At 33.1% G+C, this 22,215-nt stretch overlaps 2 protein-coding genes across 3 annotated transcripts in view; both read left to right on the forward strand.

Annotated features, from left to right (window-relative positions):
* The first annotated feature begins 1,498 nt into the window (after positions 1-1,498).
* Positions 1,499-12,319, forward strand: LOC141461748 (mitotic spindle assembly checkpoint protein MAD1-like). Of its 2 annotated transcripts, XM_074143055.1 has the most exons (13): positions 1,499-1,642; positions 1,734-1,998; positions 2,073-2,245; positions 2,361-2,528; positions 2,912-3,106; positions 4,818-4,948; positions 5,066-5,344; positions 6,160-6,304; positions 6,564-6,729; positions 8,982-9,144; positions 10,404-10,576; positions 10,642-10,832; positions 11,828-12,319. In XM_074143055.1, the coding sequence occupies exons 2-13, from the start codon at positions 1,734-1,736 to the stop codon at positions 12,005-12,007; spliced, it is 2,229 nt and encodes a 742-aa protein (XP_073999156.1). In that variant the 5' UTR covers positions 1,499-1,642; the 3' UTR covers positions 12,008-12,319. The 2 variants fall into 2 exon arrangements, with proteins under 2 accessions (XP_073999156.1, XP_073999147.1); XM_074143046.1 differs by lacking the exon at positions 1,499-1,642 and having other exon boundaries at positions 1,654-1,998.
* Positions 12,320-15,963: 3,644 nt separating this feature from the next.
* Lar (tyrosine-protein phosphatase Lar) overlaps positions 15,964-22,215 on the forward strand; it is an 855,139-nt gene continuing 848,887 nt past the window's right edge. The window contains exon 1 of the mRNA XM_074118628.1: positions 15,964-16,028. The gene's annotated coding sequence lies outside the window, so the exon portion shown is untranslated. The remainder of the gene's footprint in view (positions 16,029-22,215) is intronic.

Genomic DNA, 22,215 nt, shown 5'->3' on the forward strand with positions numbered 1-22,215 from the left:
CTCTGAAGACATCAGGACGCGTAGACTACAACGTCCAACTGCTTACTAATGTATGCAACAAAACATCTGGCACGCAACATTCTCTACATACCAATTCAGTAATATTTTTATAACTTACAGATTTCTCCACCATATCAGACTCTCATTACTCTAAAGCGATGTGCGAAAGTAAGAGTGCACGATCTAGACACCTCTCAGGTAAAACAATATTTAATCAACAAACAGGACAGTTTTCTGACTAATTACTTAAATACTGCAACAATCATGTTCTATGTACCCTCATTCACTTGCGACACAAGTTAATGTCTGTGGACTGCTACTAGAAAATACTAAAATACAACAAATCCTGTCAACTACTCCGACAAAATGACCAAAATGATTTGTTAAATGGGCCAAATTTGTTGAGGAGAAGGTGAAATAGAATAATGTAATGAATGAAAGTCAGGATGTAATGACGTTCAGTATGCTGAACGGATATCCGATCATATTAAATATCTCAGTGATTACCTTTAGTATCAAGACATTAGCAAGAATTAATAGGTCTTTGGTACCTCTTATCTCTTCCCCCATTCTCCATCGAGACGTAAAAGACCCCTTTTATACTGAACACATCACCAAAGAACCAGACGTTCTATTCCAACTTTCTCATTCTCCCAAACGTTTTACTCCCAAAAATAAACAAAAAGCTATTAAAAAAACTTCCGAGAAGAAAAAAAAAACCAGATATGGCAAATTGAAAAACATGAATCTCTCGTTAAAATAGTAAATGAAGAACCATGTAAAGGTTAATTGTGCCAAAAGAAAATTTAAATTTATGACGGTAACAAAATCGAGGAAGGAACGAGAGATACATGCATGAAGAGGTTAATGTTTCAATAAACTCCTGTTAGCTTTGATTTTCTTAAGTTCCTTACAGTCACATCAAAGTGGAAAGAATTTTTTAGGACAAAAATAATTAAAACATGAGGGTGCATTGTTAAAGTCCCTCTGTATCAATTTATTAAGTATTAATCATTTTAAAATTGTTATAAAACTGCCTTATATTTTTTTTATATTACATTTTATTTTATTGTAAATAAGCTATGTAATGGTCAACTAATCGCTATGAGTTGTGCACTCTTGAAGTAATGAACCATTCATTCATTCAATCATTTTTAATTGGTATACTGCTCTTTATTATCAGCTCGCAAAGAATTACACATAATTCCTAGCTAGATGTCGAAGGCACTTTTTTTTTATAAGTCAGGATCTCGCGTATGCAAACGAAATTTCAAAATTGAAAAAAGAGATTAAACAAGTTGTCTGGCATTAATTGCCAATGAAAAATTTAATGAAAGAAAGAATGTATTGGAAGTAAGATTAATAAATATTTATATAAATATAATATTTAAAATTTAATTAACCATTTTAAAATCAAGATAAACCCTAAGATCCCACTAACAGGAAACAAATACGTTGCGAAACGGTTACTTAATAAGTATGTCCCCCGCCCAATAACATTTACAAATTTTAAAATTGATACATAACACTTTTTTATGTTTTTTTTTTCTAATGAAGTTAATTTTATATATTCTTGCAATTATTAAATTACTTATCCATTTTTCATAATTAATTAAGATCGATAGTCCTATAGATTTTTCAAGTAAGTCCGTTTAGCATTTGAATTTGTAGGTTAGTTTATTGTTTTTATTGTTTATATAAATTTTGAAACGTTCACTTGATTATCTTTTGAGATGGAAGAGGACAAAGATATAACTTGTGTATCAAGAATGTTAGATGAATTTCGTGGTAGAGGAAACATTTTAAAGAAGACAAGGAATAGTGAGTTTCCTGTATTAGAAACATCAAAACCGTACTCCTTTTCCAAATCTGATAATTTGAATAAAAAACCTTTCGATGAAACTGTTTTGAATCTTAATAACTCTCTAATTAAAAAGCGAAGAAGAAAATCCTACGATGATAGTGTCGACTCCGAAAACGAGTGTAACACTTCAGTTGGTAAGTTTCTGAACTTATATTTAACTTTGTGAAGTTTAATTGATTTCCTCCTTAAATGTATTTGTTAATTAAAGGAACACCTTGGGAAACACAGCATTTGAGATCCGAACTTGGACAAGCAAGAGCTCAAATTAAAGTGTTAGAAAATAGAATTTCGCAGCTTAACGGATTCCAAAATATAGCTACCGCTCTAAGTGAGCAGGAAAAAGCTGCTTACAAGGCTGATCTTGAGAAGGAGAGAAATACGGTATATCTATAATGTTTTATGAAAAGTAAAATATAAGTAATACAATTTTGATTTTTTTCTAGTCGTAGCAAGTAATTTCAAGAATGCAAAGATATAGATTAATTAGGATTTTTAGGTGACAGAGTTGGAAAGAAGGGTAAAAATTTTAAAAAGAAGAGAGGAGAAAGTAAGAGATGAGCTTTCGCTGGCTATGGAAAGTTTGAATCGTGAAAGAACTGAGCTGGAATCAAAATCAATCGATCTTTTCGAAGAAAACAGTAAACTGAAGGAAAAGTTAACTGAGGTTTATTTATTTTCTATTTCTTCTAAAATATTTCTTACAAAACAATCTTACAACACGACACTCTTACAATTAAACGGTTTATCCGTTTCACTATAGAACTGTACCTGCAATTTGAGGAGTTCTGGGCCTGTTTAATTTATTGAGAGTCAGTGATATGTATAATTTTGCAAATAAAAAAATAAATAATAAAATAATATCGTCTTTACAAAGAAAAAATTGTGGACAGGCAAAAAGGAGTTATTTGTTAGATTTTATTTTTACTTATCATCATCTGCTGTTTTTATTTTATCTTTTTTAAGATCAACTTAAAAGTTAAAGTCTTATTTTAAAATAGTATGGTTTTACTCTTTCTATTAATTTTCATAAATATATCTTATTTAAAGGCTGAAGATTCAGTGCGTTCCTTGGAACAAAAAGCAAAAGAAAATGAAAATATTCTCAGTAAGCAAGTGTTTGAACTGAAGTTATTACAGGAACATGTTAGTACGCTATCTGATCAAGTTGAAAAGTTGAGAAAAGCTACCAGAGAGGCAGAAGAAGCCAAAGCTCAATTGAGTTGTGCTAATTTAAGGATAAAGGTATTTATTAAATTATAATTAAACACTTTCTCTTGTATTTTTTTTTACGCTATTATCTGTTTTCTAATCCTGCTTAATCTAGACTAGAACGAGGTATGTTATTAAATGTCTGGAAATTTAGTAATGTTTTGAGTCAAATCATAACTGTGGTTTAGTGTACTAAACAAATAGGCCAACAGGCAGAGTTTTTATAACGGAAATAAGTGTCGGTTTAAAACATATACATGTATCGTGCAGTGAAGTACAATAGATAATTTATTTTAATGCATCCATTCCGTAAAAGAATGAACAAAAAGCAAAAGGAAGTGAAAATACCCAATGAAAGAAAGAAATTTAACTGAAGTTATGTCTGAAACATGTTAGTCACTATGTGATCAAGTTGAAAAGTTAAGAAAAGCAATCAGAGAGGCACAAGCTGATTGAGTTATATACAAATGAATACATTCGGTGTAATAATACACATGGAGTTTGTTAGTGGAAAAATAGATTTTGAGGTGGAAAGCTTTTTATTGTTTCTCCAACAAACTACTTCAAGGAAGTATTTAAGATGAAATAATAATTATTCATAATAAATATTCCTTTCATGGTTGGATTGTTAGATTGGTACGAATATCTATGTACGAATATGTTTTTTTAAATTATTATTATTATTATTATTATTTCATCTGCACAATTATGTTGCAACTAGCTTCTTCTTAAAACCAATATTCATTAGCTATCATTGTTCAGATTAGCGACGTTCCTCTGCTCACCCTTCTTTTATTCTCGAACCTTCCGAGAACCGCACAAAATGTCATGTAATAATGTCTCTTTTGCAATTAAGATAGATCATTGCAGAATTATAATGCCAACATATCTCAGAAACATTCTCATTAAAAAAAAGTGATTGTGTTGTATCCGAAGTGGAAAAATAGTTTTAAAGTAAAAACAGTAATGGATTTACTTCTCAAACTTAATCCCCAAAAACGTTTAGATATGCCCCTGATAGTGTCTTTTTTTTTAGTGGCACACTTTCAGTTCCACTTAGTGAATATATTGTTACTTACTCGTAAAACTGCAGTTTTATATTTTTATTTTGTTTTTCTGTTAAATTGGAGAGGGATGTGAATAGACTGAAGGGAAAAATCTTTTCTGTCGAACGTCATGTTCGAAAGAAAATACGCAGCAAGTTCCAAGAACAACTAAAGAAATACCGACTAAAGAATCGAAGCCCTTGTAGCCTTGACTTCGTTTTGTATATGTAGCTGTTGACACACAATCTTGTTCATGATAAATTATAAAAATAAAAAAGTAGCAGATGATACTCGAAGGTAATAGAAAAGAATGTTGTAGGTACTTCACAGTAAGGCGCCACAGTAGCCGAGCAGGTAGAGGCGAGACCTGTAAAGCTAACACGAATTGTGGTACTGGGTTCGATTCCCGGTCTAAGACCTTGGATTTTATTTAATGGTTAATAAAAGAAATTTACAGTAAAGTATGTTTGCTAGTCGCCTTCGTCCACGACACCTAATTACATTAATTCAATTCGTAGTTGGACGGAAAGCCCGCCCGAAATAATAGGCAACTTATAGACTTGACTTTACATCACAGTAAGCGTGTTTTGTAAAAAAAAAAAAAAAAAAAAATTCAGATACCTTCAGGTTATTAGCTCTTTTCATTTATTTGTATCAGTCATTTCATGAAAATGTTTAAAATTATTTAATATTTTTAGGAACTAGAATCAGAAATAAAAAGTGAAGCTGAAACTGCTTCTGTAGTAAAAGCTCAACAAGTTAAGCTTCTGAAGTACACTGAATTAGAGAAACAATTGAAGCAATTAACTCAACAGAACACGAAGTTAAAGTAAGATTTCAATTTAATCTTAACATGTAAAAAGGTAGTAAAAAATAATACATTGATATCAACCATAAATGTTATATATATATATATATATGTATATGTATAAATATTTTGATTTAGGGAAAATGTAAACAATACAGTGTACCTAGAATCACTGGTAGAAGAATTAAAAGGTAGACTGAAAGGACTGGAGGAAAGGGAACGAGAATTGACAGCGACTAGGGTGGAATTAGGTTTAGTTGAGAGTCGCCTTGCTGAGTATAGAATGGTTTGCGAGGAAGTATTAGGAAGAAGTAATGAAATTAATAATGTCACTCCACACAAACTGTTGGAATATATTAGGCAGGTGCAAGACAGAAATCTTTCCGAAAAAGAACAGCGTCTCCAGTTGGCTAACAAGTAAACATTTTTACATTATTTTAGTAGTACAAATGCAACGCTTTGCAGAAAAACTGAAGTATTGGTTATATTTTCTATATTCTGATCTTCCATTAATAACATTTCCAATGGCTTTCCTCATTGCCTGCATTCAAAGTGACATTTAATTATTAGCTCTGCGAGACAATCCCTCTCTCCACTTTTTCGAACTCTTGTTTCTTCCATTCTAGATCTCTTTACATAACCAGTTCAGCAACCGGTCCCTCCCGCTACGTAAACACCTTAGACTTCCATGGATCAGACTTCATTTGAAGATCTTCATGATCAGGTCTTTATCATATTCATTTATTTCTGAAGGTGCGGAAGCCTGCGTGGATACCATAGACCACTTATCTTATTGTCCAAGCTTGCTTTAGTTTATACATTTCATTATTAATAATCGCTTTTATCATATTTAAAGAACGCCCAGTCCTGTGTGCTCCTATCCTTATGCAAATACAGGGTTAGCGATTTTCTCGTCTGTCTTATTTCGTACGATTAGTCCTGGATTATTGTTCATTACTTCATTACCTTTTAGAGTTTTTGCTCATTTTAAAACCTCCAATTTTTTTTGCGCAGTGCTACAAAATTAATCTGTATAGGCTTAAACTCTCTTTTCCAATTTACTTGAATCTGTTAAATTCTTGTTAAATGGCTGGTTTGCTAAGTTTAAGAGGCCAAAAATACTTCTGCATAATTTTCTTGAATTTGTACGTCATTTTCAATTTAATAATACAAAACATTGTTCATGGCAACGTTAGTTTAGTCGATTTTCTAAAAATGAATTATATGTTTAGGTTGAAACGTTTAGAAGAAACAGAGGAGACGATGGCTACTGAGTGTACAAAGTTAAAGGAAGAACTTGCTGCTGTAAAAGAGGAATTAGATAATTGTAACAAGAATTTTAAGAGGCTTAAAAAACAAAACGCATTAATAACTTGGGTAAATAAACACAACAAATATTTATTTATTTATCTATTTAGTGTTACTAAAATTGTTTTGAAATGTAACTGTGTAAATCAAACAGTAATTAATGTAAGCGATGATAATGAGGCTAGTGTCTGACTAGGTGTAGTGGATGTCGAAATTTTTGCACATTTCAATGTTTTATGGGTGCTGCAAATGAGCTACCGATCAAGAATGTATATTTTGTTCCATTCGAAAATTATTATTGATTTATTTTTTGTTTTCTTTATTTAAGGAGCGCAACGATCTTCGTAGTCTGGTGGATTCATGTCAGAAAGAAATGACTATTGGAGGCGTTCAGATAGATTCCAGGGTTGAAGCTTTAGAAAAGTTAGTTGAAGGATATCGAAAGAAACTGCAACAGATAGAAGCCGATCCTTCTCTTATTGCTTCTTCGTTAGGTAGTTTTTGTAAAAAAGTTAATAATAAAAGTTAAAGTAATCATAATTCTGCTTGCTACTTTTAGTTAAATATCTTTCTACAATAAGATAAAAATAATTATAGGTTATTGCGTTAAAGAGAAAAGAGAAATAAAGGAATTCTATTAATAACATACTCTGAAGACAAAAAAGCTGACTATAATCTAGAAAGTTAATTCACGTGTCTTTCATGTTAAAGTTGCTCTAATGTTAAAGTCGTGAAGTTATTAAAAAGTTAAGTTTACTTTAATTAAACTAGACAAAGACATCAAGTTCAAAGAAAGGTTTTATTTTCTGCTTTATTTCTCTACTTTTCTTTAAATGATCTGAGGATATATCAGTATGTCCGTTAAAGCGAAAGTACCATCTAAATTAATCAATTTTTTTTTATTATTTTCTCTTGTAGTTAAGGAAAGCATTGCAATCATGCCAAATTTTCAATTTCGAGTTTTCGAAAATGTACTTAAGAGGTCCCCTGTATGTGAAAGATCGTCGAAAGTTGAAACTTGACACCTTACCCATGCTCACGATCAAAATCTCTCGAACCAGATTTACTTCACTTAGGAAATTTCTGTTAAGACAAATTCTATTAAGAGCTATTAGTATACAATTGCTATTAAGAGAGTAGATAGACTTTTCTCTTAAGGGTCATTGTCTTTTATTTCTCTTAAGTAAATTGTACGACTTCGCACCCTCCTACATATTATAAAGGAGGGTTGAATGTGATGTTAATTTTTATTTGAGAATTTTTTTTTAGAGCAATTAGATAAAAGGGGTCTCTTGGGAGAAGTGTTAGGTATTCGTTCCTCTAAAATACAATTTCGGCATAATGTACGGTTTTAAGTGTTTTATATTAATAAAATTCTTAGTTCCTGGAAAATTTCTAAAATACTTGAAGTACCCTATCACTGCTTCCTCAATGCTTTCTAATTTTCTTTAAATTTGTTAATTGAAGCAAATTTTTTTTTTTTTTTGGCCTTATTGTACAACGCAAATTAGCCATTGGTACTGTGTCCTTGCGCCTAATTAAGGTTGAACAATTGGATTTACTACGTGTGTGAGGGGTCACAAGATGTTATGGAGGAACTATAATTACTTTATTACTGTTAGATGGTTATGTTATTGGTTCGGATGTAGTTGTACAGTTCTAAGTAGATGTTGTCTGTATGGTGCGTCAGTATAGCGTGTCAATCGGCCGGTAGAGGACAGTTTAATTTAAATAATGCTATTTTGAGAGAAGTTTAGGTGTTCCTTTGAGTCAACACACGAGAATTTATTGTAGATCGAGCAAGTCTTGAGAGTTCAAGCCACAGCTTATTTTTTGTCCATTGCTTGTAGGCAAATATTGACTTCAAAATAGTTTTATTCTCTGTTTCTGTCAATATATTTTTATTTCTCTATTTACGAGAATGAAAAATTAAATTATAAACAATAAGAATCAGTTGGTTTACATATTAATTTATACATTTTACCTTGCGACACACACATAGAAATATTTTTTGGATTTAAGAGACTAAAAGTGGATATTTTTGATGAAATCTAGATTTCGAATATTTGTTACAAGCTCAATATTGCCCTACTACCGTAGTATTATCGTAAGCGAAAGTAAAATTAATTAAACAAAAAACACTCGGCTAGGCGAGTGGTAATAATTTTTTCAAGAACCAGTGGTTTTTACCATTTCTATTTACACCAACCAAATGAGCATTCTTATTCATTTTCTCAAATGCTGTAAGTGGAGACAAATGGGGCCTAATAACCATTTGTGGTAAAATTAGAATATATCTTGGCTCGCATGTTGCAAAGGCACCTTTAGGAGAAGTCAAATTCTTTTACCAAACTGACGAATCATCCTCTGATAACGGATGAAAATAGGAAGCCGGTTAGAATTAAGAAAAATATACGTGCTTCGACGGATAAAATGTATGTATATTTAGTTTCTGTGTTAAAATATGTACTCAGAAACTAAAGTATTGTGGATTCATCAGAAGTGCCCAAGCATAATTTTTTCAATAAATGGTAAGAAAAAAGGTTTTGAAAACTAAAGAGAGAGAAAATTTTACGAATTAATTAGTTCTAGAATATTAGGAAGGATTGCAGGGTAGAGTTCTTACGTTAGCCATAAAAAAAAATTGAAATTAAGAAATTCTGCTGGGGAAATGACGTGAACCTATAAGAAAGTTCTAATGAATGTTATAGATTTCATGATTTCACTTCGATTCTTCTGTTTTTAGTTGTAGGTAATGAAAAAAATCAATCTAATTCTGCTGAACTGGATAAGTTGAAAGAAGAAAACGAAAAATTGACGAAGACCATTGATGGTTTGAAATATGAGCTTGAACATAGAGCTTTAAAAGGTGACTTTAACACCCAGAACACCAGAATATTACATTTCAAGTAGGTATCAGAGCTACGTTTTTAAAGTAACAGCTTCATTTGACTTATTCATATCTTTTTTATATTTATGTATTCATTTATTTTTTGATAACGGGAAATGATGCACTCATTCAAGATCTGTTGGCTCCCCGTACCTGGTGTTTGGCGTTTCCCCAAAACATCTCCTCCAGTCCCAGATATTTAAGAAGTCTCAGAATCCGAGAGGGTTCTAAGGAGAGATTATCTTCCACCAGCACCGGTTACTTCCCAAACGTCTAATTACTCTATTGATAGGACGTTGCACTCAATTAGGAGGTGTATTGGAGTTTCCTTTCTCCCCACAATATCTTCGAAGTGCTTAAGAGCTCTTAATCGTCAATGACCCGTGAGAAAAATCGTCAGCTAATAACCTCTGGAAACTTCTCAGCTTCTAGTAAGCGTGGGGCATGCCATGTCTTCGATGCTTCCCTTTATACTAAGGTTGGTGGGAACGAATGAAAAGAAATAAAGTTCTCTTCAGAAGTTTTATGAAGAGATTGGAGCCGGTAGCCAAGTGTACAACCTCCCTGTTATTCAGTGCACCTCACACCGCAAAGCCTTCTCAGATATACCAAAATCGGCCCAAGTTAAAATATTGGGATGTTCTAATTTATTCATATTCAACCATCATTCAATAACTAGGAAAGGCTGCTGAGTGGGCGTCCGGTACCTCGGAAGCTCCGTTTTCGACCAAGTCATGTCTGGGCAAAACATGGTCACAAGAAGCCTCGGATAATGCTAGGAGAGTTCTGTGAGGAGAGCAGAGCAGCATTAAGAATATCGTGCTTCATAGCGACGATATCCTTCCCTTTCCTTAATGTCTACCCCAGATATTCTGAAGGTGACTAATAGTTTTCCCACCTCACAGAAAGATCACACTTGTGATCGAAGATAACTTTTAATTGTCTCAAATTGTCTCTGTTTTCGAGCTCTGTGAAGGAACTAAGAGGAATTGTTTGTAGGCTCCACGAGAACGTAGTGGTCGGATTTACCATCTCCATTCTTAAAGTTTAAGCTCATTAGCGCTAACAGCCTTGTCAAAGCACAGCCGTCCTCCGAATTGATCTCATTATAAACTAATCATTCACTTGCGAGTAGTGTAGGCTTCTAGAAAGAAAATATCTATATATAGATACCCGAACATGAAAGTCCATTGCATAACCATTAAGCTAATTTCTTCCCTGTTTTATGTTTGTTTTAAATATATGAATAGAGTGTTAACTATATTACTTCATTCTCAGAATGAATCCTACTTCAGTTGCAATGGAAGAAAGAACTTGTGTTATAGAAAAATTAGAGAAAGAATTGATGCAATTAAGAGAACGTTTGAGACTGATGGAAGAAGGCAACGTTAATGATTTGACACAAAATGTTCAAGCCAATGTCAACAGTGAAACTACTAAAGAACTCAAAGGTAGTAAATTCAAGACTTCATGTCTTTAAATTTAGTAATTGTTTCTATAGCAATTTATCTTTCAGAATTCCGGGAAAAAGTAAAGAGATTAGAAATGCAAAATCAACGCTTAAAAGAGGCTTTTAAAACTACTGGACATGAATTTAGAGAAGCAATTTATGCACTGTTAGGGTACAAAGTGGATGCATTGCCGAACAAAGTGTATAGGCTGTCTAGCCTTTATGCTGATTCACAAGATCAACATCTTATATTCAAGGTACATTGAACGAATTAAATGTAATAACGATTCTTTTTGCTGTATCTTACAATCCAAGATAATAATCTTGTTTGAATTCACTAAGTAAGATGTAAGAATACACAATATTTTATTCAATTACATTTTCAGATTATTAAGTTTTCTAATGGGAACCGTTCCTTAGATTCTTCGTTAGAAAAATTTTATTTTTGCTTTCATTATTAACTGTACAAGTACCTATTGCCACTTAAAAAAAAAAAAAAAAGTTGAAAGAAGTGAATGAGAGCTATTCAACTGTGACCATCATGAGTTGGTCGATTAACGTAAGATGCCAATGAGGTGAATTTTAAGTAAGATTGCCCTTTTCTATCTTGTGATCGCGAGGTCATCGACGCTTTAGCTTTTGAGAGGGATTCTGGGAATGGTAGTTTGGGTCAGGTCACTTATGAGCGAATTGCAGTTTCGGGCTTGTTAAGAATTAGATGTAACGGGATTGAGCTATGTCAAGGGCAAATGGGATTTTTAGGTCAGTTTGGATACATAAAAGGATGCGTTCACGATGGTAGATAGGCTTTTGGATTGGACAGCTTTGTTGTTCCGTATAGTTTATGTCTTTAGGTGGAGTCTTTTCGTTCAGAAGAGTCGATTTTGGATCATTTATCAAATAGTATTTTAATTATTCGTTAACCTAAGATACCTGTCGTTTGCGTGAAGGTGAAGCTTTTGTCGAGGTACAGTCCAAGATCATACTTAACCTACTGGAGGAATTGGAAGGATTGTTTAGAGGGAATACTATTTGATTAAGAATAAAGGTTTATATAGTTATATTTGACTTCTCCATTTTAAGAAACAGGTTACATATATAGCACTAAGGATTGTTTTAAAAATTAAGGGATATAAATGATAATTTAAAATAGTCATTTCGTCGAATTACGAATACATTGATGAATTTTGTTGCTATTTTCAGAATAATAACAATCCGAGTCATTGCTTTAATGATTAAATTATGATTTCAGATGAATAACAGTGGAGGGATGGAGTTGTTGGAAACAGAATTCTCCAGAACATTATCGGATTTAGTTGAATCAGTTTTAGTAATACATCATTCAATTCCCATATTTCTTTCTTCTTTAACTCTTGATCTATTCAAAAGACAAACTGCATCATTCGCCCCATCTACTATAATGGAGGTCTGAAAAGTTGAATTTATAAGGGTTCGGTATTATTAAATTAACCATAATGTGCATGTCTTATTTAAGACTTAGTTTTAACTTAGTTTTTTCCTTTAAATGTGTTTGTAATTTTACTATGTTTTCTAATATTTCTGATAATTTTAAAGTAAATTAATTATTATAACGTATTTGACATTATTTATAACTTCATATTATATATACTATTTTAATATGAAATTTTGTTGAACAAAATTGTTAAAATTATATTTACAATATAAGTCATGAAAATAAAAATAATTTTTGAAATTTTAAAAACTTATGTGACATATAACAAAATAAAGATTATTTATTATGATCAAAGTTGATTAATTAATAGTTCTTGAATATTTCTACATCAGCTATGGTTGACATCCTTCGCTAAATTTCAGTCAAAGGCGTTTTCCTGTTTTGTTTATAGATATCTAAAAAATTTATTTATAGATTTTCAAAAGGTTTTTTGTTTTTGTTTTTTTATCAAGTGATACTCTTAAATTAATTAATACTAAAGTTCAAATTTTATATTTCGAGTGACTACTTATAAAAAGTGTTTCTTAATTTCTGTCAAGCTTAAACGGTTGCTGTTTCAGAACAATTTATTTTCAGTCTAGCCCATCCCATTAGTAAGATGCAAAATATCTTCCCTTTAAGACTAAAGTCTCAAATTTTCACAATAATGTTTTAACAGAAAATTCTTGTTTTGAGAGCTAAGAGTCGAATAGTTTATCCTTTGATCTCGCCTCGAATGCCCAGAGAGAGGATTTTGGAGAATTAAGACAAAGAAATTAAGGAAATTGAGGTAAATGAGGGGGTTTAGCAATGACGTTTTAAGAAGATTAAAATTCTTAGTGTCGAAAGAAAAATGTTCATCCTGAAAGTGTGTGATAAGGATGTTTCGCTGGCTAAAGTATCAAAAATTTAACCACATATAAAACTCAAAAGTTATGATGAAGACAAAAAGGTCTCCTTTGTTAGGAAAATTGTTCTTAAAAGAAATAAACAGTCACATGTCACACAGCAGTTTCGAAGAAGTGTGTGTGCCGAAGAGAAAAATAAGATAATTGCTTCTGTTAGAATAAGTAGAACTTCTGGTAGAACAAAAGTGATTCTATAGAACATGTTCTATGCTAGTAAGAATCTCCTCGTTCCCGGCAGACTCGTTCCCGGAAGTAAGTAGTAGATTGTAAAGACAGGTAGTCAAGAAAGACAGGCATTACTTCACTGTACTTTATTGAATAATTTCCTCCATCACTTTATGTCAAAGCCTGTACTAGATAATGTAGAAGTGAGCATCTAAAAGTATTGCACAAACCATGCTAAATATGATAACAATCTATTCAAGCATGATCTAATCAAACATGACCACAAATACTGCAATGTTCCCTATCTCATTCTATTTCAATGTCAGCATTAAATGGTTCAAACAGGGTCGTCTTAATCTGGAAATAGCAGTGCAAAAGCCAAACTAATTGTGAGATTTTCCTTGTAGAATGGCTAGAAATACTGCATTTTCCCACTAACATTTTATCGCAAAGCAATTACTATATTATACTGATAGGGTCGTTCTTATCCGGTAATATTATAGCAAAAACCATTGTAAATATGGAAATATTTTCCTAGTATAGTCAAAAATACTGCATTTTTCTTTTTAACTCATTATTCCTTCTTACATTCTACTTCATAGCCAGTACTGGATGGTTCAGTAAAGACCGCACAAAATGTATCTTCTTAGTTTGGTCGCAAATATTGCATTTGTTTCTACCAAGATTCTCTATTTCAAAGCCAGTACTAGATAATGCAGAATGGTTCATCTAAATTTACTCGTATTGCATAAACCCTACTAAATATGAGAACATTCTGCTAGCTTGGCCAGAAATTCTGCATCTTTCTGTAACTCATACTGTTTCAATACCAGTATTAAATGGTACAGACTGCATATTAGGGTCGTCCTAATTTGCAAAAACCAAATTAAATGTGAGATTTTTCCTTGTAGAACGGCTAGAAATACTACACTTTTCCTTTGAAATTCTATCGCAAAGCCAGTACTATATTATACTGAAAGAGTCTGAAACCGATAATATTATAGCAAGATCCACAATAAATGTGGACATATTTTCCAACTATAGTCAGAACTGCTGCATTTCCATCTCTAACTTTACATTTCACTGACAAGATGGATGGTTCAGACATCTACGACCTATTTTGGAAATAATTTTGGAAGGACCACACTAAATGAAGAAAATTCTCCTAGTTTGTCCTGAAATATTGAATTTTTCCCTGTACCATTTTATCTCAAAATTAGTTTGACTAGAATTTTTGCATTTTCTAGTATGACATTCTATTTTAAAGCCAGTACTAATTGGTTCAGACAGGATTGTCCTAATCTGGAAATCTACTTAAGAATGTAGAACCATCCCTTCTTTGACATTTGCGTTGGTCAAAATCTTCGACTAGAAGTTCCAAATACTAAATAGATTTTTCCGTTTTTGAGATTATCTCAAACACAGTACCAAACTATAGCTTTCTGTGCAAGTGCATGGTAAACCAAATTGTAGTCTCCAACATTATTGCAGATAGTGAATCAAATTTATGCTTCAACTACAGTAAATAGTGTTTAAAATTGAAGCCTCCAAGTTGTGTGAACTGTGTCCTCAATTTTGTAGTCTCAACAAGAGTGAATAGTGAATCAAATTGTATTGTCTAAAACGAGAATACAATGAATGCAGGTGTTAGTCTAGCGGTCAAGAGCGTGGCTTTGTAAGTGGGAGATCCCCAGTTCGAATACCGCGTATGGCAATTTTTTATTTGTTAGAAAATTTTTTTTATAGTAAAGTATGAGCTTCCGCCCCATCCACGACACCTAATTGGTAGTTGGACGTTAAGCCCCGCCTGAAAAAAATAGGCGATTACTTTTTACAACACAAGTAGATAGTGAATACAATTTTAGTTTCCAATACAATTAGACAGAGCCTCAAACTGTAATCTTCCAGAGTGAATGTGCCCCAAATGTTAATTTTCAACAAGAGTACGTAGTGAACCAAGTTCTTATCTCCAACTCGAGTGAATAATGAATCAGTTTGTAGTCTCCTACACGAGTATACAATGAACCAAGTTGTAGTCTCCAACACTAGTGGATATGGAATCAAATTTCTATTGTTTTTGGTGAACTGGCAGTCTCCGTTATTATTTGATTTTTAAAAATAGAAGATACGAATGGTAGATTGTAAAGAGTGGCTGAAACCAAGACCATTACAACTTCAATGATCTATTGTGGCTCCCGAAAGTGACGTTGTTTGCATAGAGTGTATGCACCTCTAAAATGTTACGTGTGTACGTTCGGTGAGTGTTTTGTTGACCATAGGTTTCTCGTGGGTATGTCAAACTAAGGTAGGTCCACACATCAGGTACCTCTGTAGACTCTGTGAGTACTGTGGAAATGCTTCGAATATGAGTAAAAGTGCTGTACGCTTCATTTGACTGCGATAACTGCCCTGCAGCGTCACGATCTCTAAGAAGTGGCTAGTTCATTTCCCCCTAACACGACCGTTTATGTGATACTGCAGATATAAGAACATCATACAATTTTCCAAATATAGGCGAAACTTCTTTTTTTTGGCGTCAAAAGTTTTTACTTTGAATAAGATTTTTTTTCTAATGACTATTAAAGTAAAATGTGTTACTATAAATAACCTGTTTTATTTGAAAATAATAATATAGACGTATCGTTCTTTTAACTTGCTTCAACTCGTCTGATTTCATTCTATCATTCTTTAAGCGAAGCTGGTTGTTTTAATCTTGATTCTACATCAACTATTGTCAGGTACTTTAGAAAACTGAAGGGAAAGCATAAAGGGGCGGCAAGAGGGTGCCTCTCGGTGGTGGATTACGACATGCGCCCTGACAGTACGACCGCCTGCAGGGGTGAGCCAGTCAGCAGCTAACTGTGATTCCGGTCAGTGTTTCGCAATCAGCTGTGACTGCCTCTCGCGTTATGCCGCTCCAATCTCAGGTAATCTAGTAATTTACTTGAAAGATATGTCTTGAAATACAGGAAATTTATATAGACACAATTTGTTATTACTATTTTTTTTTTTTTTATGACAATCATTTCGTTTAATTGACCTTAGATTGGATCAGTGTTATTTGACAGAAATGTGTAGGGTGGTTAAAAAAAAACATTTTTATAAAGTACAGAATAATCATCCCACGCGAATTAGTAGGTATCTCAGGGGCAGGTTACAATGCAGAAATTAAGTACATTGACGTTTATTTTAAAACAAGCTATAGTTCAAGCTATAGTGGTTAAATTCTAGCTGCGAAAAATTAGTTACTTAAGTCAATTTAAATTAAATTATAGCTCCATAATTAATCTAAAAACATACATTTGAATAGAAGGTATTTCCTCTATCCACAATATTTGGATGGATTTTTAGTAATAGTCCCCATCCTACTCAAGTAATTCAGGAATCATCTCTCACCCTTTCTTGCTTGTTAGGCAGAGAATCGAGTTTCCTATTCGCGACGTGATTTATCGACGCGTGACTTCCGGTTTCCTACTACGCTTGCCTTTCTCAGTTCGTTCTCCAGTATTTGCCCATTTCCTTGGCATACCCTTCCAACCTTTATGAGTAAATGTAGAAATAAATAGTGTGCTTTTAAACAGGTCTCGACCGGTTTATATAAATTGGGGTACCTTTGTGATAACTATAATTGGATGTCCATTATTTACAAAGGATGTGTAAAAAATTACAGTAAAAGTATTTATGTTTGTCAAATATTCATACATTTAATAAAGCTTGTTTTTAAAGAAACATTGGTCAAATAGGAATTAGGTGGGTGTCTAAAATAAATAAATTATGTTAAACGAGTTATTTTCTAAAATCCTTTCCCGTTTTTCTTTTCCACTACGAACAGATGGAACCAAGTGTAATTTGTTTCTAGCTTTTCTAGTATAAATAAGAATTGCTTTTCTATTTATTTGAGGCCACGACGTCATCATTAAAACTTGTCCTCAACAACATACTATGTTATGTTGCTAGTTCGTCGTAGAGGGGACATATTGTTGTGTACAGAGTTTTTTTTAGGGTTTCAGTAACTAAAAAACCGTTATTTAAATTGTCCAATTTTTCTAAAAAAGATTTATTGAGTATTGCGTGGGTTTTCTACTTTTAGAATTAAGATCAAAAGAGAAAACTTTTGGCCATCCATACCGCGTGGTTCATGCAAGTTCACTAAGGATCACGGCTTAACAGTTTTTGTTTTTCTGCTTGTCTTTCGAAGTGCTTTTACTACTTCTTAATCCTCATTACTTCCTCTCAAATGAAATCATCCTGAAATCACTGTTACCTTATAAGGTTTATTATTTAAGAAGAGTGTGATGTGCGAGCATCAGTGTACATCTTCTTTAGAAGAACAGTACAGCCCTTTAGCAGTTCAACTCGCCGTGGAATGTAATTATTCAAGAAATCCTGAAGCTTCTATTCCAAATATTAACTAGAGAATATTTTTATCTTTTTATAGACTTCATTGCATAGTACTAATTCGATATCTTTGACAATCTTCTAAGTCTTCTATGATGAAAGAAACAACATAGATGAGAAAAGAAACAAAAGAAAAATATTAGCAAAGTTGGTATACGAGATGTGGCTAATAAATAACGAGACTGATGCTGCTACAAGAAAAACATGCATGTGCCAAATCCTAACGATCGACAGCTGTGCAGCGTTAAGCCTTCTCTTTCGATTGCAGCGTCTCACGTGTTTGTAGAGAAATCTGTCTGACCGGAACCGTCGTTTGTATAAGAGGTGTTAGTTTCGTTTTGCCGAAAACATGATACTGCACATGTAGTAGAGCAACGAATTGTCGTGAAATTTCACATCAAAACTTGATAAAACCGCTACTAAAACTTATCTTTAATTAAAAGAAGTTTATGGTGAAGAATGTTAATCACGTGCGCGAGTTTTTGAGTGGTTCAAGCGTTTCAAAGATGGCCGAGAAGACGTCGGAGATGATAGCTGCCCGGGTCGCCCTTCCACGTCCAAAACGGATGAAAATATCGATTATAATTAATCAGCATTACTACCGTGAGGTGCTTGCTCAAAAACGGCCCACATTGCATTGTCTGTCAAGACGTTTCTAGCCAAGTACAACATCCCAGTTTTAGGCCATCTGCCTTATTCGCCTGACCTGACCCCATATGACTTTTGTCTGTTCCCTAAAGTCAAATCTGCATTAAAAGGAACACGGTTACAGTCCGTTGAAACTGTGAAAGAAAAAGCGGCAAGCGTCATGCAGGAGCTCACAGAAAAAGACTTCCAGCGCTGTTTCGAACAATGGTAAATTCACATGGAGCGTTGTAGGGATAGGGGAGGGGTGTATATTGAAGGTGATAATAACTAAATATGTATAAATTTAAAATAAAATGTTTTACAGCAATAGTCTCGTTATTTAATAGCCACACCTCGTAGCTATGGATTTACTAACCGGAGCTTCCGGTTTGTAGGTTTGCTACCTTTAGATTTTTTTTTTCCAATTGTCTCTTCAGCTCATTATCCATGGAATACTCTTGAAAACACATCAAGCAGTCTGAGAAGGCTCCGGGCGCTACTTAGAGATGCTGACGCGCCTTAAATTAAAAACAAAAAATGATTGAAATAACCGAACTAGACAACAAAATTATTTGTTTTCATGTTAGTAGTCCAACTTAGCCAATTCAACTTCCCAACGACTCAGAAGTATCGGCAAGTTTATGCGATTATTAATGTTTATTAAAATTTTGCAGTACAAATGCAGATGCTTTTAAATAGAATTCTAATTCTTTGTATAAAGCTAAAGAATCCAAAGAAACTGAATAACAATCGTAGATGTTTAGAATTAAAGAAAGTGTACAATAATCGAATTAATTAATTATAAAGCTTAGTTTACGTTTGTATTCCGTACAAAATTGGAATAACACAATTTCGAACCTATCATCGCAAGCTATTAAAGTTGTGAATCAAAATATGTAGCGTTCAATATTAAAAATGGCCAGTAGGAGGGTTGTTGTATAAAGGGTTGATAGTCAAAAACTACACGAAAAAGCGCAACATTGAAAAGCACCCAACTTTAATAATTTTGATAACTGACTCAATTATTTTTACCAAAACTGTAATCCTAAACATGATAAATAATTCTAATTGTTTAAAATTTGTACAATTAATGTTGGGAACAAGTTACCTTTACATGGAAATGGTAATTTGTTGAAGAACGAACATGCTAAGGTAGCATTCACACAATTACATATGAAACCATTATGCAAATGAAGGACGAAGTAGTAAAGATGCCTCCTAAAGTATATCTGTATTCCTGAGCTCCTCTACCCTCACAGTGCTGGGTAATTTATTAAAAGTTTCCTTGAATACTGATAATACATGGACAAAGAAAGAAAAAGAAAGGACGACGTGCCTAAAATTAAAAATACATAAATAAATTAAGCTAAATTATTTCTTAAGTTGGGTATAATTAATTAAACCTGGTTGGGTAGAGATGATATAAATTACTTTGAGGAAGCGGATACATTGAATTTGTTATTATCAATGAAATGTCAAATACTTACAAAAAAAACAAGAATTCCTTAAGTATCAATCATCCCAACGGAAATTAAACATCACGCACTTACATTCCAACGTAACAGCATTTGTAAAATGCTTAAATCTCTGTGAGAAATACCATTTTCGTTCAAGAGTTTAAATACACAAGTATAAGAATCTAGAAAAGAAGACTTGTATCTTTGTCTGAAGGGTCTGCCAAAGTAACAGAGAAATCGAATTTAAATAAAACATTTAATGTGAGAATTTATCAATCGAAGAAAGTGGGAATTATAAGTTACGAATTTTTGTTTTTTACTCGAGGAAAAAATCTGATGTGAACACACACTATTCTCTAACTACTCTTTTTCTCTATTGTTAGTTAATTCACAATGTTTTAAGAAACTATGTTAGAGTAAATTTACTATGGAGTCCCAGTATTTCTTCTTTCTGCTAAATGTAGTAAATTTTACTATAAACTTAGCTGTGGAATGAATTATTCAGCGAAAGGAGCTGATCTAAAAGTGGGGGGGGGGGGGAACGCTATTTGAGAATGTTCTCAAATATTTATTATAATAAATAATATTTTTTGTGTAATATTTGGGTGAATATTTTTTTTGTTAAATGTTTCATTTTTTCAATGATAAATGAATCGAGGAGTCACCCAACAACGTTGGTAGCGATTTTAGAAAAAATTATCGAGAACGAACTTTTTAGAGATTAAAGTACAAATTTCATTGTTTATTAGAAACGTTTTGAGGCTCTGCATTAAGCAGGAAATTTAATCCTCTTTCGTTTGGAATAAGCAGATTTGTTGTAGGATAAAGGATAGAAAAGTTACGGCAGTTTTTATGGCGAAAAACGCGAATATCGACGGAAAAGTTAAAACTGCAAATATCTTGGACACTATTGAGAATCGGGTCAGAGTGAATAGAATATTTTTTGTTACATTTGAGCTGCTGAATAACTTCCCGAAGTTTCGACCTCTCCTCCGTATTTATCAATATTTTTGACGATTTGTGGCAAAATGAATTTTTTATTTCAAATAATGATTACTTGTGATCATCTTGTGGAAATTTTAAGCGAAACTTCTAAAAATAATATTTCACAAAAGTGACTGACTATATTCTACATTAGAATACACACTTCACATGTTGTTAATGTAAACAGAGGATACCGTGCAGAGAGCTGTTGGCGGAGTAACAAAGAAGACATGTGCACGGGAGTTTTTTCCTTCGCTCTTGCTTCAGTGTAGTCACGCCGACGGGAGTTGGGAAGCAGGAGTTCTAGTTTTGACTTGTAGATGAGATCACTCTGTTCTCCATCCTTATTCACACCCCTCTTCTCTTGCCTGTCTTCACAACATAAATGACAAAAAGGAATTTCCCCCATGATGTAACATTTGTCGATTGAAGACCTACAAGTTATGTTTGCACTTGGATCTTGAGGAAATGGAAATGGACATTTTAATTTGTAATGAGGTTTTCTGTTATTGTTGAATGGAAAATTTCATTTTTCCATAGATAAAAAAATGGAGCCTTTTGCCATTTTTTTTTGAACTTATAAATAATATTTTTAAACAAAATGTCTCATTTTTTTTAAAAAAAAACACAGAATAAAGTGTACATTGATATGCAAATGGATTCTAGTTATAATTTGCACAACAGAAAACAAAATAAATATTCTGTAATAGTGCATATACCTTAAAAGAGAAAGGGTGGATTTGGTGTATCTATTATGAGCATGGACTAGTTCGATAGGTATCTTTGCTTAGTTGAATATAAGGTTTACAATGACTTGTAGTTAAATAAATGAAATCTCTCCAGCGTGTTATGTTCTCATTTCAATGTAGAATTTTTACACCAGTAAAAATTGAAAAATAACTGTAACAGACAAGAAATAAACAGACGCTTCAAGCTACTTACTAGACTACTTGACCACAAATCCAAACTTGACTTGAATTACTAACTGACAATCTATAAGACACTGTTAATACTGACAAGGAGATACAGAGTAGAAGTGTGGGGCTCAACGGAACCCTCAAACTCCAAACGCCTGCAGACACTACAGTCTAAAATCCTACGAAAATTCTTAATGCTTCACCATTCATATTGATCTTCGCATCTCTTTTTTCTCTGACCTAATTAAGTCTCGATACAGCATCCCAATCCTCTGCTCTCCTCATCTTCCAGACAATCCTCCTCGTCGTTTGAAGCGGAAGTTAGCCAAGAGACTTAATGATGTGAATGTAAACCCCAGAGTAAGAGTTTCACCACTGGACGTTTACTCTAAACAAGTCTTTCAAGTGAACTGAACCAGTAACATCAAATTCACTTGTTTTTTTTTAATAACTATTTATCATTATATTTTATATAATTGTAAATATCGGTGTATTATGTTCCCATCGTCCTGAGATAATATAATAGTGTGCAAATTGGAGGGTTGGGGACATCCCGACCTAAGGACTGCCTCCCACAATCGGTCTCTCCCCTTACCATGTTTACTGCAGTCTAGTATTAAGTGATTACTGCCAGCTATGGTATCTGCTGAGCATGAACAGTTTGGGTTGATCTCTATGCCAATTCTAGCTAGATGTTGTGGTGAATAATTATGGTTAAATCTTAACCAGCA

The sequence above is a fragment of the Rhodnius prolixus genome, unplaced genomic scaffold (genome assembly GCF_049639745.1).
Source record: "Rhodnius prolixus isolate KJV_2025 unplaced genomic scaffold, Rpr scaffold_1, whole genome shotgun sequence".
Taxonomy (NCBI): Eukaryota; Metazoa; Arthropoda; class Insecta; order Hemiptera; family Reduviidae; genus Rhodnius; species Rhodnius prolixus.

Excerpts from the sequence above, each read along its gene's own strand:
- LOC141461748 (XM_074143055.1), top strand. The coding sequence starts at position 1,734 with ATGGAAGAGGACAAAGATATAACTTGTGTATCAAGAATGTTAGATGAA. Across the intron at positions 6,305-6,563 it reads AAAACGCATTAATAACTTGG|GAGCGCAACGATCTTCGTAG; the intron begins GTAAATAAACAC and ends TCTTTATTTAAG. Across the intron at positions 10,577-10,641 it reads AACTACTAAAGAACTCAAAG|AATTCCGGGAAAAAGTAAAG; the intron begins GTAGTAAATTCA and ends TTTATCTTTCAG.